At 40.5% G+C, this 13,682-nt stretch overlaps 2 protein-coding genes across 6 annotated transcripts in view; both read right to left on the bottom strand.

Moving 5' to 3' along the window:
• Positions 1-2,956, bottom strand: part of sumo2a (small ubiquitin like modifier 2a) — a 4,061-nt gene extending 1,105 nt beyond the window's left edge. Inside the window, exons 1-3 of one of the 3 annotated variants that reach the window (XM_020610954.1) lie at positions 2,816-2,956; positions 1,925-2,056; positions 621-692 (exon numbers count right to left, since the gene is read on the bottom strand). In XM_020610954.1, the coding sequence (XP_020466610.1) occupies positions 621-692; positions 1,925-2,056; positions 2,816-2,902 (291 nt within the window). In that variant the 5' untranslated portion in view covers positions 2,903-2,956. The other 2 variants (XM_020610953.1, XM_020610955.1) reach the window with 2 other exon arrangements.
• Positions 2,957-4,600: 1,644 nt separating this feature from the next.
• The window catches only part of gga3a (golgi associated, gamma adaptin ear containing, ARF binding protein 3a), a 19,563-nt gene continuing 10,481 nt past the window's right edge, over positions 4,601-13,682 (bottom strand). For all 3 annotated transcript variants that reach the window (XM_020611012.1, XM_020611010.1, XM_020611011.1), the window contains exons 9-17: positions 10,954-11,035; positions 10,641-10,766; positions 10,121-10,333; positions 9,899-9,975; positions 9,393-9,811; positions 8,015-8,301; positions 6,710-6,879; positions 6,434-6,544; positions 4,601-5,279 (exon numbers count right to left, since the gene is read on the bottom strand). In XM_020611012.1, the coding sequence (XP_020466668.1) occupies positions 5,169-5,279; positions 6,434-6,544; positions 6,710-6,879; positions 8,015-8,301; positions 9,393-9,811; positions 9,899-9,975; positions 10,121-10,333; positions 10,641-10,766; positions 10,954-11,035 (1,596 nt within the window). In that variant the 3' untranslated portion in view covers positions 4,601-5,168. The remainder of the gene's footprint in view (positions 5,280-6,433; positions 6,545-6,709; positions 6,880-8,014; positions 8,302-9,392; positions 9,812-9,898; positions 9,976-10,120; positions 10,334-10,640; positions 10,767-10,953; positions 11,036-13,682) is intronic.

Below are 13,682 nucleotides of genomic sequence, written 5' to 3'. Positions count from 1 at the left end.
ATTTAAGCTAAACGTTAGCTTCCTTGCTGATATCTCCACATGAAGGTTCAAAATACCCACATAATTCTCCTTCTTCATGATGCCACCAATTTTATGATGTGTACCAGTCTCTCTTGCAGCAAAACAACCAAACTATGTGACACTGCCACCCCCAAGCTTCACGGTCAGGATGGTGTTCTTTGGGATACAAGCCTCACCCTTCTTTCTTCACACATAATGTTTCACAAGATGTGTCCAGGACTGTCTCTTAAGCAGACAGTCCTGGACACATCGCCCTGAAGAAATGTGATGCTTTTTTTATAATTTAAATGTCTTATGCCTAAGTGTATGCAAACCTCCAACCTTAACTGTAAACACTGCAACATTTTTTTCTACTGAAATGTATTTTGCAATTTAAAGTAACATTGTTTGAATATGAGAAGCTAAAATAACTTTAATCTGAAAGGTTGGCAAAACCTGTTGTCTCATCATAAGCTTGTCTGAAATACTTTAAGAGCTCATAATATGCTCATAAAATCTTGTGCAAAGTTATGCACATTGTCCAAGTTAGCAATATTGTGAAGGTAGTATTCATTCTCTCATTTAACAATAGTAAACTTAACAAGAAGATGTAACATTACCTGTGAGGGTGTGTCTGTTTCGTTGATGGGTTGGCCATCAAATCGAAATCGTATTTGCCTCATTGAAAGCCCCTGTGTAGACAGGCAGAGAAACATAAGGTTTAAAATAATGAAAACCACCCTGGTGACCCAGAGGTTGTTGAAACCACCACTGTATATAAAAAATGAGCGACACATCACTACTTCCTGCCATTATGCAAGGTGAACCTAAAATACTGCCAATACAGGGGACTGCCATCTTGCTTTTGTGATGCATTTTGCAACCAGTAGAGACCAGAGGTAGAGGCACAGTATCAGACCACCAAACAAAGCTGTCAAATCATCCAGAATCAACCCATTTATATATAACCTAATGTATTTTCAAACTAATATATAGGAAAATTTACCACTTATACACAAATCAGTGTGACAATATCTACCTAAAACGACAGAATCACCTTTTTAATTTTTTTTTTATTTATATTTAGAATTTTTAGCTCTAACATGGAGGAGAATGTGTAAATGACCAACAACCAGCCACCAGGGGGCGATGGAATTGTATACTTTTGGGAGATGTTACAAGGCCATCTTTAATATACAGTCAGTGATAACCACCACCAAGGTTTTGTGGAAACTAGAGAGAGATGGTCAAGTTGGCAAACTTTTTCCTCAATTAAGGCCCCACAGTGCCACATAAATAACAGGCGCTTTGAAACCATTTCTGGCGTTCTTTGAAGTCTGCTTAGGGTCATTGTGCAAGATCCATGACCTCTGATAGAGACACTAGGCCCACAGTCAGCCACAGAATTCAGGTAGTCTTCAGATTTCATAATGCCATACACACAGTCAAGACATCCAGTGCCTGAAGCAGCAAAGCAATCCCAAAACATCAGTGAAGCTCCACCGTGTTTGACTGTAGGGACCATGTTCTTTATTTTGAAGGCCTCATTTCATTTTCTGAAAACAGCAGAATGATGTGCTCGACCAAGAAGCTCAAATTTTAGACTCATCTGTCCACAGGACATTCTCCCAGAAAGATCGTGGCTTCCTCAGGTAAATTTTGGCAAACTTTAATCTGACTTTTTTTATGTTTCTGCGGTGGGGCCCCCCTGGGTCTCCTACCATAGCATCCCTTGTCATTCAGATGGCGACAGATAGTGTGAGCTGATAACTAGGGTCTCTCTATTATTTGGCTAGGTCTCCCTGGATCCCTCCGCTGACTCCATGCCCTCTGGTTTGAGAATTACCTATTCAGGCAACCAGCACCACAAAGAACTTATAAAAGACTTTTTTTGAGTGGCATTACAATTGTGTAGTAGCCTCACCTGCCGTTCACAATAAGCTTTCATCAGTTTGCTGAGAGGAGTGTGCCTTTTGATTTTGAACTGCACCACTGAGCCATCCTGCCCTGCCACCTTCAGATTGATGTGCTCATTGTTCTCCGTCTTCACTCCCTCCTGAAAGAAAACAGTTTACAAAAAGTTGCATAACTTTCAAAAACGCCGTAATGACATACAAGAAGCCTGTTAATAAGTGACCTTTAGCATGCGCAATGCTACATCTGTCTGTGTCTGCACTAACTTGAGAACTGATGTTGCGCAGCCCAGGGGCAACTTCAACATTAGCTTTTAGCATTAAGCAAGTCAAATCACAATGGCCTAGACCTACAATGTCCAGCGGCCTAACGAGGACGAAATTACATCTTGTATGTATCAGCAATCCCTCGTATCCCGACACGCTTGAGAGTGAGCTAGTGATGAATAAATAAACCATTTCATATGGGATCTGTTAACAGTCAACACAGATTAACGGTCCTTGCCAACGCAATTCATTTCGGCCCGTTGCTGTTGCACACCGGTTGTACAGTTAATCAGTTTTCTCTGTTTCTTGCTATCTGGGCAAGCAATTACTAAATCGCTGCATGTTACACGTAGACAACTAGTACTTATATAAGCATTTAAGAGATGTTAGTTAAGTACATTTAAAAGACCCATAATTAGAATTTCTTTCAGTCAGCCCGGGTATCAGGTACGTTAGCCACGTTAGCTTATTATGCTAACTCTACCCACGAGCTTGCTAGCGCCGGTTTGTGTTAGCATTGTCTAATTATGCGACCGCTGCCGAACTGGTCGGATTTTCACTGTCATCTCCACGGTTAGCGAACAAGGTTTGGGTATAAACTATAAAGAAACCCTCATACAAAGTGAACTCCTCACCTTTGGCTTCTCGTCTGCCATGGTTGCTTGTGTGTCTGTCTGCGCCTGTTGTACTGCGGCTGCGCTGTCTGGCGCGCCAGTGTGCATAGTGGACACAGCTGCGCCAGATCAAAAGCGCGCTCTTAAAATGTACTATGCCAAACTCCGGCATCCTTTCAGTTTACAATGAAACTATGTTTGCACAGAAAAAAAAAACCAAGATGATGATGCAGCATTTTAAGTTAATTCAAAATGTATGACAGTTTAGGTACTTGTAGTTTACTTGAGTATTTGCATTGGTTTTCTTAGCCTACAATTTTACACTTCTAGTCCACATTTCAAAGGCCAAGGCTGTTTTAAACTCCGCTACATTTATGTGACAGCTGTAGCCTGGATCAGCAGATTCAGATTTTACACACAGAACCATAGCTAAGCTTATTACCTGCCCAACAGTGTATGAAATATTAAAATGGTTTTAAAAAGCTCCAGCTCAACCAGCTACAATGCTTCTGCAATAATACTGGACTTTTATAATATATAATAACAACGGATGATTCTACTGCATAAGTTACTTGCAGAACGTTTAAATTTAATGGAGTTACCTGTGAACTTTATACTCAAGCAAAGAACATAATTATGATAAACAGCAACATGAAAATACAGTACATGGAGCAACATTGTTAATATGGCGCTGCACTGAAAAATGAAGCTAAATCTGTGAAAACAGTAATACAAAAAGATCCATCTTATTCTTTATTTTTTTCATGCGCAAATACCTTTTCAAAAATATGCAATGACAACTCCATTTAACATACAAGACAAATTTTATAACAAATATCTCATACAGCATTATTATCCCCACAGACAAAAAAAAAAAAGTTGTCACAGTTTTTGACACCTGGTAAGCCTAATGCTTTGAATTAACCTCCAAGCTTTTTAAAACTAACTATTAATATATTTTCTCAAGGTTTACTCAAACAATTATTTCCTGTTTTGATATCAGAAACCCCTACACAAGCTCAACATTTACAGCGGTCTCGGGGAAAATATCAGCTTGGCTTCCACAACATGGTATTTTATCAACTTTAAAATAGCCTTCACTTTCCCAGGGTTATCAGATGGTCCTTGCCCCTAATAGCTAATGTTGTACTTGCCATGGAAATAGGGGCTAATGTCTCAGGCATGAGACTGCTGTTTTATCTGGCATGAATTACATCTTTGTATTAAAATACTTTCCAGAGCTCACCCCACTGTTATGACCAAATGCAACACATTATAAAATGACTGTCTGAATATTTGCAATATTAAAGCCTTTTAGACAAGCCATTACTGATTTGTGCCTTCTTTGCTGCAATACTGGAAGTGTCTATTATTAAAAAACAAACTTAAAAAATATGCTGGAGTTAAAGTTATAGTAACATAACCAATCTGATACCACCCTACCCAAACAAAAATAAATAACACAATCATGACAATAAATACTGAAAAAATAAAAAACATAACAAGAGAACAGTTAAAGTATTCAGTAGCAATTTAACCGTACTGAAAATGAGTGTAACTGATTCTTAAAGAGCCAGCGGGAGAGTATGTGTTATTTAGAAACAGAGCATCTCTTGTCTGCTCCTGTCAAATATCTTCAGCATGTAATATTCTTATCCTACACAGTCAGCAGCAAATCATGTGAAATGCAGTTTGGGATTACATAGTCGGGTGACCTGAAAAAAAAAAACTTAGGAAAAAAAATCAACTGGACTAGGTTTTTAGGTCGAAGACGTTTCACCTCATCCAAGAGGCTTCATCAGAACTGGTGAAACGTCTTCGACCTAAAAACCTAGTCCAGTTGAAGTTTTTTTCAGCTTACTATGACCTGGATGATTGAGAATCCGCATGGACATAGTCAAGTGACCCTGACTCTACAACCACCTCCCTTCAAATGTGTATTTGCTCTATGTTAAGACTGCCTGGCATCCAAAAGTGCAATTTTCTAGTCACTTCTGATGTTAACGGGGATAGATGCAACTATGAACATTAAAATGAGAGCAAAAAGGTATAATAACAGTAATAGTTTAATAATAATAATTTAGCTACATTTTCCCACAAACCCATTAACCGGGTTCTACCAGTTTGGTACTGCACCACACTGACACCTCTGGCACTGTAGAAAAATGTAAGTTCAATGTACGCTACAGAACTTTGGCTGCTTCAGTGGGGCATCTAAACCAGAAAAACATCTTCAATGTTTATTAAAGTTTACATCCTTCAATTTTTCCCAAAAAGCCTTCCAATACTGCCCTTTCCTTTGACCTCTGCACTTACCAACTAATTTGTTAAAGAGGTCGCATAGTGTCTGGCCACCCTGAAGAGGTAGGCAGGGCTATAGAGCCCCCCATCTGTCAGCAGGTGGGAATTCATTCACCTCCCCCACTTCTGTGAGTGGCTGCTCTCCCAGAGTGAACGTCAGTTTGTATCTCATCCGAACCTTCTCCTGGAAAACACATACACATGCACACACTCAGACTGACAGCTTTGATTAAATTGCTGAAACATACCACATCTTGAGCACTGACAATGTCACTGATCACTGTATCCTGAAAAGCATATTGACTGGTATGTAAGACTAGCCACTTCACAGAGACACCGCTGCAAACAGCCACCATTTTGACCCTTCTTGAAGGTGGCTTTGTTGACTAAAGCCCTTTTACACTGAACTTTAAAAAGCTAGTAAACGGCCACTGTTGTGATCATTGTACGTAGCTGCTGTCTACTTCACAGCGATTTTGAAAACGAAACAAACAGGCTGTTGTCTGATTTTGTTTTATATATATTTGTAAATGGAAATCGAGAATTACATCAGCTGACTACATGCATCCAATTTCTCGTCTGTGTCTGAAGGTAGGGCTAAACACACACAAAGTGCACCTCACCTCAGAACAGACAGAAGTGTGCATTTTGCCCTTAGGGCCGTGACACACCAAGCTGACAGTTGCCCTCGTCTTCACCGTGTGTCCAACACTGCTAGCACTAGCTGGGCCCTGTCGGTGGCATTTTTGGCCAATTCTGCATGCTGAATTGTTGGGCTGGTCAGTGAGAGAGACCACTCTGATTGGTTGTTCATCTTAGCAAATTATTGCACAGGACGAGAATGGTTCGGGAAAGCCCCTCGAGCCTGTCACTGTAATCTCCATGATTTCACACATTTAGTATAGTTTCTCCTTGTTTTTCACCTCCATGAGCTCCTTTCTTCTTGCACAACCAAAAGACCAAGGGCAGAGAGCACCGGTGCCATTTGCAACTTCTTATCAGACACATTCTTGATTAGAAGCAGCTGCAATGAATGAGATCTGCTTTGTTTATGCTTGTATTTCTGCTGTCTAGGTCTTCTTTCCTTTTCTGAATGGTGACTACAGATACTGCCACCTGCTGGTAGGGGGAGTTAATTTTCTCAGAATGGTGAGGCAGACCCCCCCCATTGAATGGGGGATGTAAAAGGGACTACTGTAAAAAGTGGTAATACTGTAATGTACTATGAGCTCAAACATGGGTGAAAACACTGCTGAAAAAGGGAACTGCTCAATCAGTAGATTACTTAATACATTAATAAATATATGAACATGAAAAAACTTCCAGGCTGAGCTTTACCTTGAGAGGATTGGCAAGCAATATGACCTGAGTGATGGCAGCAGGAGGAAGGATTGGGTTAAAAGGAGCCAACTCTGTCCCTGAGGGTGGCTGGAGTTTCACTTTCATCATCTGGAGAATTGGCAGAACAGACACTGACATTATTTCCCCACTGTGGGTTCAATAAAGTACCTACCTACCTAAAGACAAACAACTACCCACGTTTTTGGGCAAAAATTTCATCTGATGAATCTTCCTTTGAAGTAACAGTGATATCGCAGACACAGCAGGTTTTACCTTAGGTACAGCAGCCTGCAGGACAATGTTCCTGACAGGCTGTGGTGAAGTGTTAAGAACGGATGCCACTATCACCAGTACATCAGGCCTGCCTGGTGGGCAATCAGTAGCAAAATGCAGCAGAACACGGACACCGTTTTTGTCATACGCCGTCACAGGACACACTTTACCTATAATACAGCACATAGAAGAGAAGGAAAATGTGATTAGCACAGTGACTGATGAGACAGAGAAGATTCACTGTGCACACTCATATGAGTCAGCTGGTATTGTTTTTTTTTTTTCCTTTACAAGTATAGTCTTTTCATAAAAATGACACTTCATATTGCTCCCAGTGTAATCTGTACTGAAGCATATTGTAATACACATCCTTCCTTCTGCACATGTTGTGAAAATTGTTTTCACGTCCCAATAACTGGTGTAATTATGGACAATATCATCCAGCAGTTTTTCAAGTTTGACGAAGTTTTTCCACTGTCACCACTAAGTGGCAGCAAGGTCCAAAGTTCAGTTTTCTAACCGCCAGTCCCAGATAAGGAGGAAGATGTTAATTTCTGACTAGATTGTCCTCCTCCTTAACTGTCATGGAGAATTGTACTGAAATACTGAGCAGTCAATTCGTTATAGACACTATGTAATCTGTGCAGAGTTGAATCGGTTACAGAGCTGTAATGATTAGTCGATTAATTTGTTAGATGATCAACAGAAAATTAAAACTGAAACAATTTTAACAATTAAATACTTCAGTCACATTTTAAAGCAAAGATGGCAAATATTTGCTGATTTCAGATTATTAATTATGAAGGTTTGGTGAATTTATTTGTTGTACATGACAGTAAATGAAATATCTTTGGATTCTGGACTGCTGGTTAGACAAAACAAGACATCTGATGTTACCTTGCACTATGAGAACTTCAAACTGGCATTTTTCATTTAGTGGACAAAATGAATTGATTAAAATAAATCAATAAATGGAGAAAACAATCATCAGATTAATCAGTACTGAAAATAGCTGCAGCCCTACCAGTAATATTATTCACAAATGGCACTGAATGTACTCTACATTTAGCCTTTTCTGCTACAGATTTCACTGCCAAGACAGAGCTCATGACCATCTCTCCAATTTCTGACAAGGCTGTGAAATTTGGATGGACTGAAATCTGATAGTGTGATATCCCTCTTTGTATCACATTCTGTGAAGCTTTTCCTATACACCAAAAGCTATAAAACATTTGAAAGTCCTATAACACACACACACACACACACACACACACACAAGCATTGAAACAATTTCCTGGAACTCACTTGGCTTGATGGCATCCAAAGGGACAAAGCTGTTGGCCAGGGACACTTCCTGTCCCCTTGCCGGACTGGCCTGGTTCAGAGGGAGGATGGGTGAAAGAGAACGTAACAGAGGGCTGTCATCTGCTCGGCTCCTGGCAAGTGGAGGAGTGGACCCTCCTTGCATCCCTCCTATTAGCAGTGCGGTGGATGTGGTGGAGGAGACACCAGCAGCAGAGGAGAGTGCAGCAGGAGCGTGGAGATCCTCACTCTTGACCAGAAGGCTGCCAAAGTCCATTCCACCCGGGGTACTGTGTGAATAACTCAACAGTTTTAGTGTCCAAGTCAAAGATATTATATAGGTCTCATTTACTACCCATTTAGATTTGTTATTGCTCATCTACTTTATATTTCACTTGTACGGTGTGGCGCTCATGTGGACGAAGTAAGAATTTCATTGTACAGGGAAACACGTTTCCTAACTGTGCATATGAAAAATAAACACTTTGACCTTTAAAGTTTAAACTTATAATGACTGACAAATGTTAACAACAAAGTAACAAAAGCAGGATGAATTGAAATAATGCCTGAAATTTCACAACAAACATTATGCAGTCAGGTTTAATAATCATGAGTGGAATGGAAAGGCACTTGGCTGCAATTACATATAAAAGGCAGCTGAGTTCTGGACAAGTGGGAGCAAGACACTTAGCATGAGCACTTTTAAACAATCAGTCACAATCTTCTCATGTTCATTAAAAAAACAACACGTGCTCTTATGTTTTATAATGTAATCTGGACAGTACTCTCAAAAACATTAAATGCATTTTACCATCTGAGAGACAATGCTCAAAACATAGCTCATTAGGTGGACGCAGGGTGACCCAAGAATGACTGCTAATCCAGTTCACTAGCTAGGGCCCACCCTCAGCGCATGAAAGAAGAATGGTGCTTGGTGTAAACTTAGTTATGAACTGCGGTTTTGGGGGAGGAAGGCTTCGGGGAAGCAAAAGAGGAATTGAGTAGTTTAAATATGACTGGGAGCGGAAGGGGTCTGAGTTTCGGGGTTGCCCTGCTGCTGAACTTCAGATTGAAAATCTCCAGTTAATGGAGCCATGGGGACCAAGCTGCCATTCGGAAACTAGTAACTAAGATCCCCTTAAGACTTCATATATCAAAGAAATCACAGTTAAACATCACAGTGAGGAAATGTGTCTTTTGTGTGTTTAGACACCCACTCAGGCCAATCAGTGGAAAGGAACAAGGGCATCTTTCATTTACTGAGATTATTTAAAAAAAAATAGAAACCAGCATCCAACATATTATGTGTGACAGGTGGAGTAACTGATGCCGATCCATAACCTACTCCCCAGTTTTAATTTGAGACACAAGTACTACTCACATTTTAGGACTGCTCAGATCCAGCAAGGCAAGGTCTTGCAGATTGTGACTGAGAGAAGTAGAAGGAGCATGTGAAGCTCCAAATGAAGCGGTGACCTGCTGTGGAGTGACAAAGGTGGCTGAGGGAGCGGCTGAGGCCACGCTGAATGACTGAGGAAGAGCAGCTGGGGGTAAGGTGGTCATTACTGAACTGACCGGCTGAGGGAACATGACTGATTTTGTTGAGACAGATTTTGCAGAAACTGGAGGTGTGGAGAAGATGGGGCCAGGGAAGCTCAAGGCAGAGGTCATTGTAGAAGACCTGGAAGGGCTAACTGGGACTACTGGTGCAGAGAGAGCATCTGGAAAAATTGAAGATGTGGAAAATATAGGACCCAAAGCGGAAGTAGAGTCACAAAGATGCAAATCCTTACTGGGATCCTGCAAAACATTAGTAAAAAGCACTACTATTACCAATAAGATAACACTTGGCATTAGTATTAGTAAGATTGCAATTAATTTAAATACCTGATAAGATGGTAAATGATTGCTCAGGTTTGTTGTTACGGTTGATTTACTTGGAACAGAAATGGGTTCGCTGAGGCCTACAAAGGAACACAAATGTGTCAAAACATGTTATATCCTCATGTAAATAAGATATTACCAAACAGTCTGAGGTATCCAATGTCACCATAAAAAACAATGAATAATTAGAAACAATGATTCCTATGACATTGCAGTGCATGTTACCTAAAGACAGTAGCTCATCATCCAGCAGACTGAGTGCTGCAGAGGGTCTGCTGGCTGTCAGAGACTGAGGGTCGGTGGCAGCAGGTCCACACAGCAGGCCAGTGGGAACAAACAGTGAAGATGATGGGGGTTTCTGGTCTGGTGGAGAGGGGCTCTGGTCATCCAGACCTACCAGGTCAATTAGAATCTCTGACCGGTTTGTGTGGCCAGTGCCTGTAAAATGGAGAAAACCACTAGCAATAAGAGACCAAAGATGTGTTGTACTGGATCTTTGTTTGTGCATATTACTGCACAATTCAAAAAAATATATGATCAGTGCCAAGTTTCTCCACCTATCAGCTTTTATGTTGACATGTGTCCACTGTGTATTCTTCAGTGCGATACACAAAAAAATGTTAAACTTACATAGACCATGTATGTCTTTTATAGGAAGTGGAAATGTTAGAAACTCAGAGGCCAAATGGCACAAGTATTAGCGTTTTCACCTCGTAACTGAACAGCCCAGCCAGGTTAAATTTACCTTTTCTGACCAACGCTTGTGTTTGTTGTGCTTCTACAGTCTCTCCATTGGTTGTCTGCCCTTCTACAATCTTCTTATAGGAATTAATGGCATGGGTGAGATCATCGCTGGCCTGCAGGATGGCTCCTGATAAGTGCATTATCAATTGTTAGACTGGGGTGAGGTTGAAACAATAACATAAATGTCTCACTATCTCAAGATATTGGTCTCACGTTAAGGCAAGGCCAATCATGACTCAGTGCTTTTATACTTAAATAACAATAGGTACAGTACGTCAGCAGAATCACCAAGTGTAAGATACAGGCGTTCTTACCCAAGCTGCTGTCATTATCCTCGGTCTCAGTAGCAAGCTGGACTATTGTTTGCCTAAGCTTGTCACAATCACCATACAATTCCTGGAAAAAAAAGAATGAAAATAATAACAATAATAACTGAATACCCGCAACGTTAACCTTGTAACATATGATGTAAAAAGACAAGAGTTTCATATGCATAATAAATGTCATTTAAGACTATGACATGAAAAATGTTATGTTTATGAATCTGAAAAGGATTTAAATCCACTACCAGTCAAACATTTGGACACACTTTCCCACATTAGGAAACTTTTGACTGGCAGTGCACATTACTCTTTTAAATACATTTTTTCATTGTACATCTTTGAGTATATTGTTTTGCTTAGCAGAGAACTCAGGTTTTGTCTCTGAATGCAGTTTCTTTGCTGTCTGCAAGGTCAAACAGCAGTATACAGTCATGGTAAAAAGAACACCCTCCTTCAGTTCTATAGTTTTATTCATCACGGGCTCAAACAAAATTGTGTGGCCCTCATCAAATTCTAAAAACAAAAAATATAGTAAAAACCTCAGGTGACAAAAACAAACAAGATTTCAATATGTGGTTACTGTTTACCAAAAGTAAACTAATATTCAGAAACCAGGTGGGAAAATAAAAGCACATCCTTCCTACTTCGACAATCATTAAAAGGGTAATTAGCAGTTGGGTGTTACTAATTACTGATGTACATGATTAATCAGTCTTTAAGAAGTGTGACTAACTCTATTAAAGCAGAACTTTTGTCAGTTTGGTGCACTGGAGCACCGAGGCATGTGTCTACATCATGCCAAGTACAAAGGACATCAGCCGTGGCCTCAGAGAAGCAGTTGTCTCTTCTTATCCATCTGGGAAGGGTTTTAAGGCCATCTCTAAGCAATTTCAGATTCACTGGTCTACAGTGAGAAAGACTGTTTACAAATGAAGAGCCTTCAAGACAGCTGCCAATCTTCCCAGGAGTGGGTGTCCCACAAACTCAGTCCAAGGTCAGATTGTTTAAAGGCCAGAGAGACAGAAAAAAACAAAAGCTTCATCATCTGACCTGGAGGCCTCTGTAAGCACATTAAAATGTTTATGTTCATGGCAGCACAATTACAAAAAAAAAAAACTGAACAAAAATGGCTTTCACAAGAAGGTGTCCAGGAAAAAGCTCCTTCTCTCCAGAAGAATATGGCAGCAGCACTGCTTAGGCCTGTAAAACTGCACCTGAAGAACCACAAAAGTTCCAGAACAATGTCTCTGGACTGAGACCGCAGCAAAGCTGTTTGGTAGTCATGCCCAGCGTCATGTCTGGTGAATAACATACTGCATATCACCAAAAACACCTCATATCTAGTTATATAATAAGATTTAAGTTACAGTTTTGTCATCATTAGTATTTCTTTAATATTTTTCCCCATTATTTGACAAAGCATTGTCTTTTTAAATGAATAAACATTACACTAAAAATTCCAGCAGGCAATACATTTTTTTAGATTTTAAAAATAATGTAACTTTTACAGTACGATTACTTGTAGCTTAGAATTCGGAAAAACGTTACTTAAAAACCAAACAGCTCCATTTCTAATTTCTGTTAATTTTTTTTAAATGTCTCTTGGACATTTTGGCCACTGTTCAGTTTGTCTGTGGAAATGTTTGCTTGTCCAATACCACACCTGAGATCAGACTCAGTGCAGTTAAAAAGACCCGAGTGTACACACGGAGGTCTGCTCAGCTGACGGCACAGCCCGGAGAGCCGTTCACGGCCCCGATGCGCTGGTCCAGCTCAGATAACTATGGGCTAGTCTGTCCTCCTCACTGGTCAGCGTCTCTCTTCCGTGTTTGTTTTGTTGCCTTAGATTTGAGCTCGAACCATCTTTTTAATTCATCGGTTGTGCGGCCTTCTCCTTATACAGCGTTCACTGAACGAGTAAGAGCATCCAGTGCATCTTTTTGTTTTATATCCACTACTGACCCTGATAAATCATCATCAACTTTATTTATATAGCACGTTTAACACAGCCGAAGCTGACCAAAGTGCTTAACACAATATCACTAAAACCCGTTAAAACACAATAAAACAAGCAGAAGCAATAAACACAACAATAAAACAGGATCACACTAAAACAACCACCCATCATAAAACAAAAAAGCTCAACAAGACAGAGGCTCATACTGGTTCGAACGCCAAACGGTACAGATGAGTCTTCAAATAAGTTTTAAAAGTGGACAACGAGAGGGCCTGCCTAATGTAAAGGGGCAGTGCATTCCACAACTTAGGAGCCCCCACAGAGAATGCTCTGTCCCCCCTAAGTCTCTGCCTAGCCCTCGGTGTCTCCAAGAGCAGCTGATCAGCTGATCTGAGGCACCGAGAGGGGCTATAGGGATGCAGCAATTCTGTAAGATAAAGGGGGGCCAGACCATTTAAAGACTTAAAAACAAATAAAAGAATCTTAAAATGAATTCTAAAACACACCGGCAGCCAATGTAGAGAAGCCAAAATGGGTGTGATATGGTCCCTTTTGCGCCCTCCAACCAGTAGACGAGCAGCAGCATTTTGGACTCTCTGAAGGCGGGCAAGGGACGCCTGACTGAGCCCAAAATATAGCGCATTACAATAATCCAGACAAGATGTAATGAATGCATGTATTACTGACTCGAAATGCTGCCACGAAAGAAAAGTCTTTACCTTCGCCAGCTGCCGGAGATGATAAAAACTGGCCCGTACAGCCA

This window comes from Monopterus albus, unplaced genomic scaffold (assembly GCF_001952655.1).
Source record: "Monopterus albus unplaced genomic scaffold, M_albus_1.0 scaffold108.1, whole genome shotgun sequence".
Classification (NCBI taxonomy): domain Eukaryota; kingdom Metazoa; phylum Chordata; class Actinopteri; order Synbranchiformes; family Synbranchidae; genus Monopterus; species Monopterus albus.
Note: the sequence above shows the minus strand (reverse complement) of the source record. Positions and strands in the feature narration are given on the sequence as shown.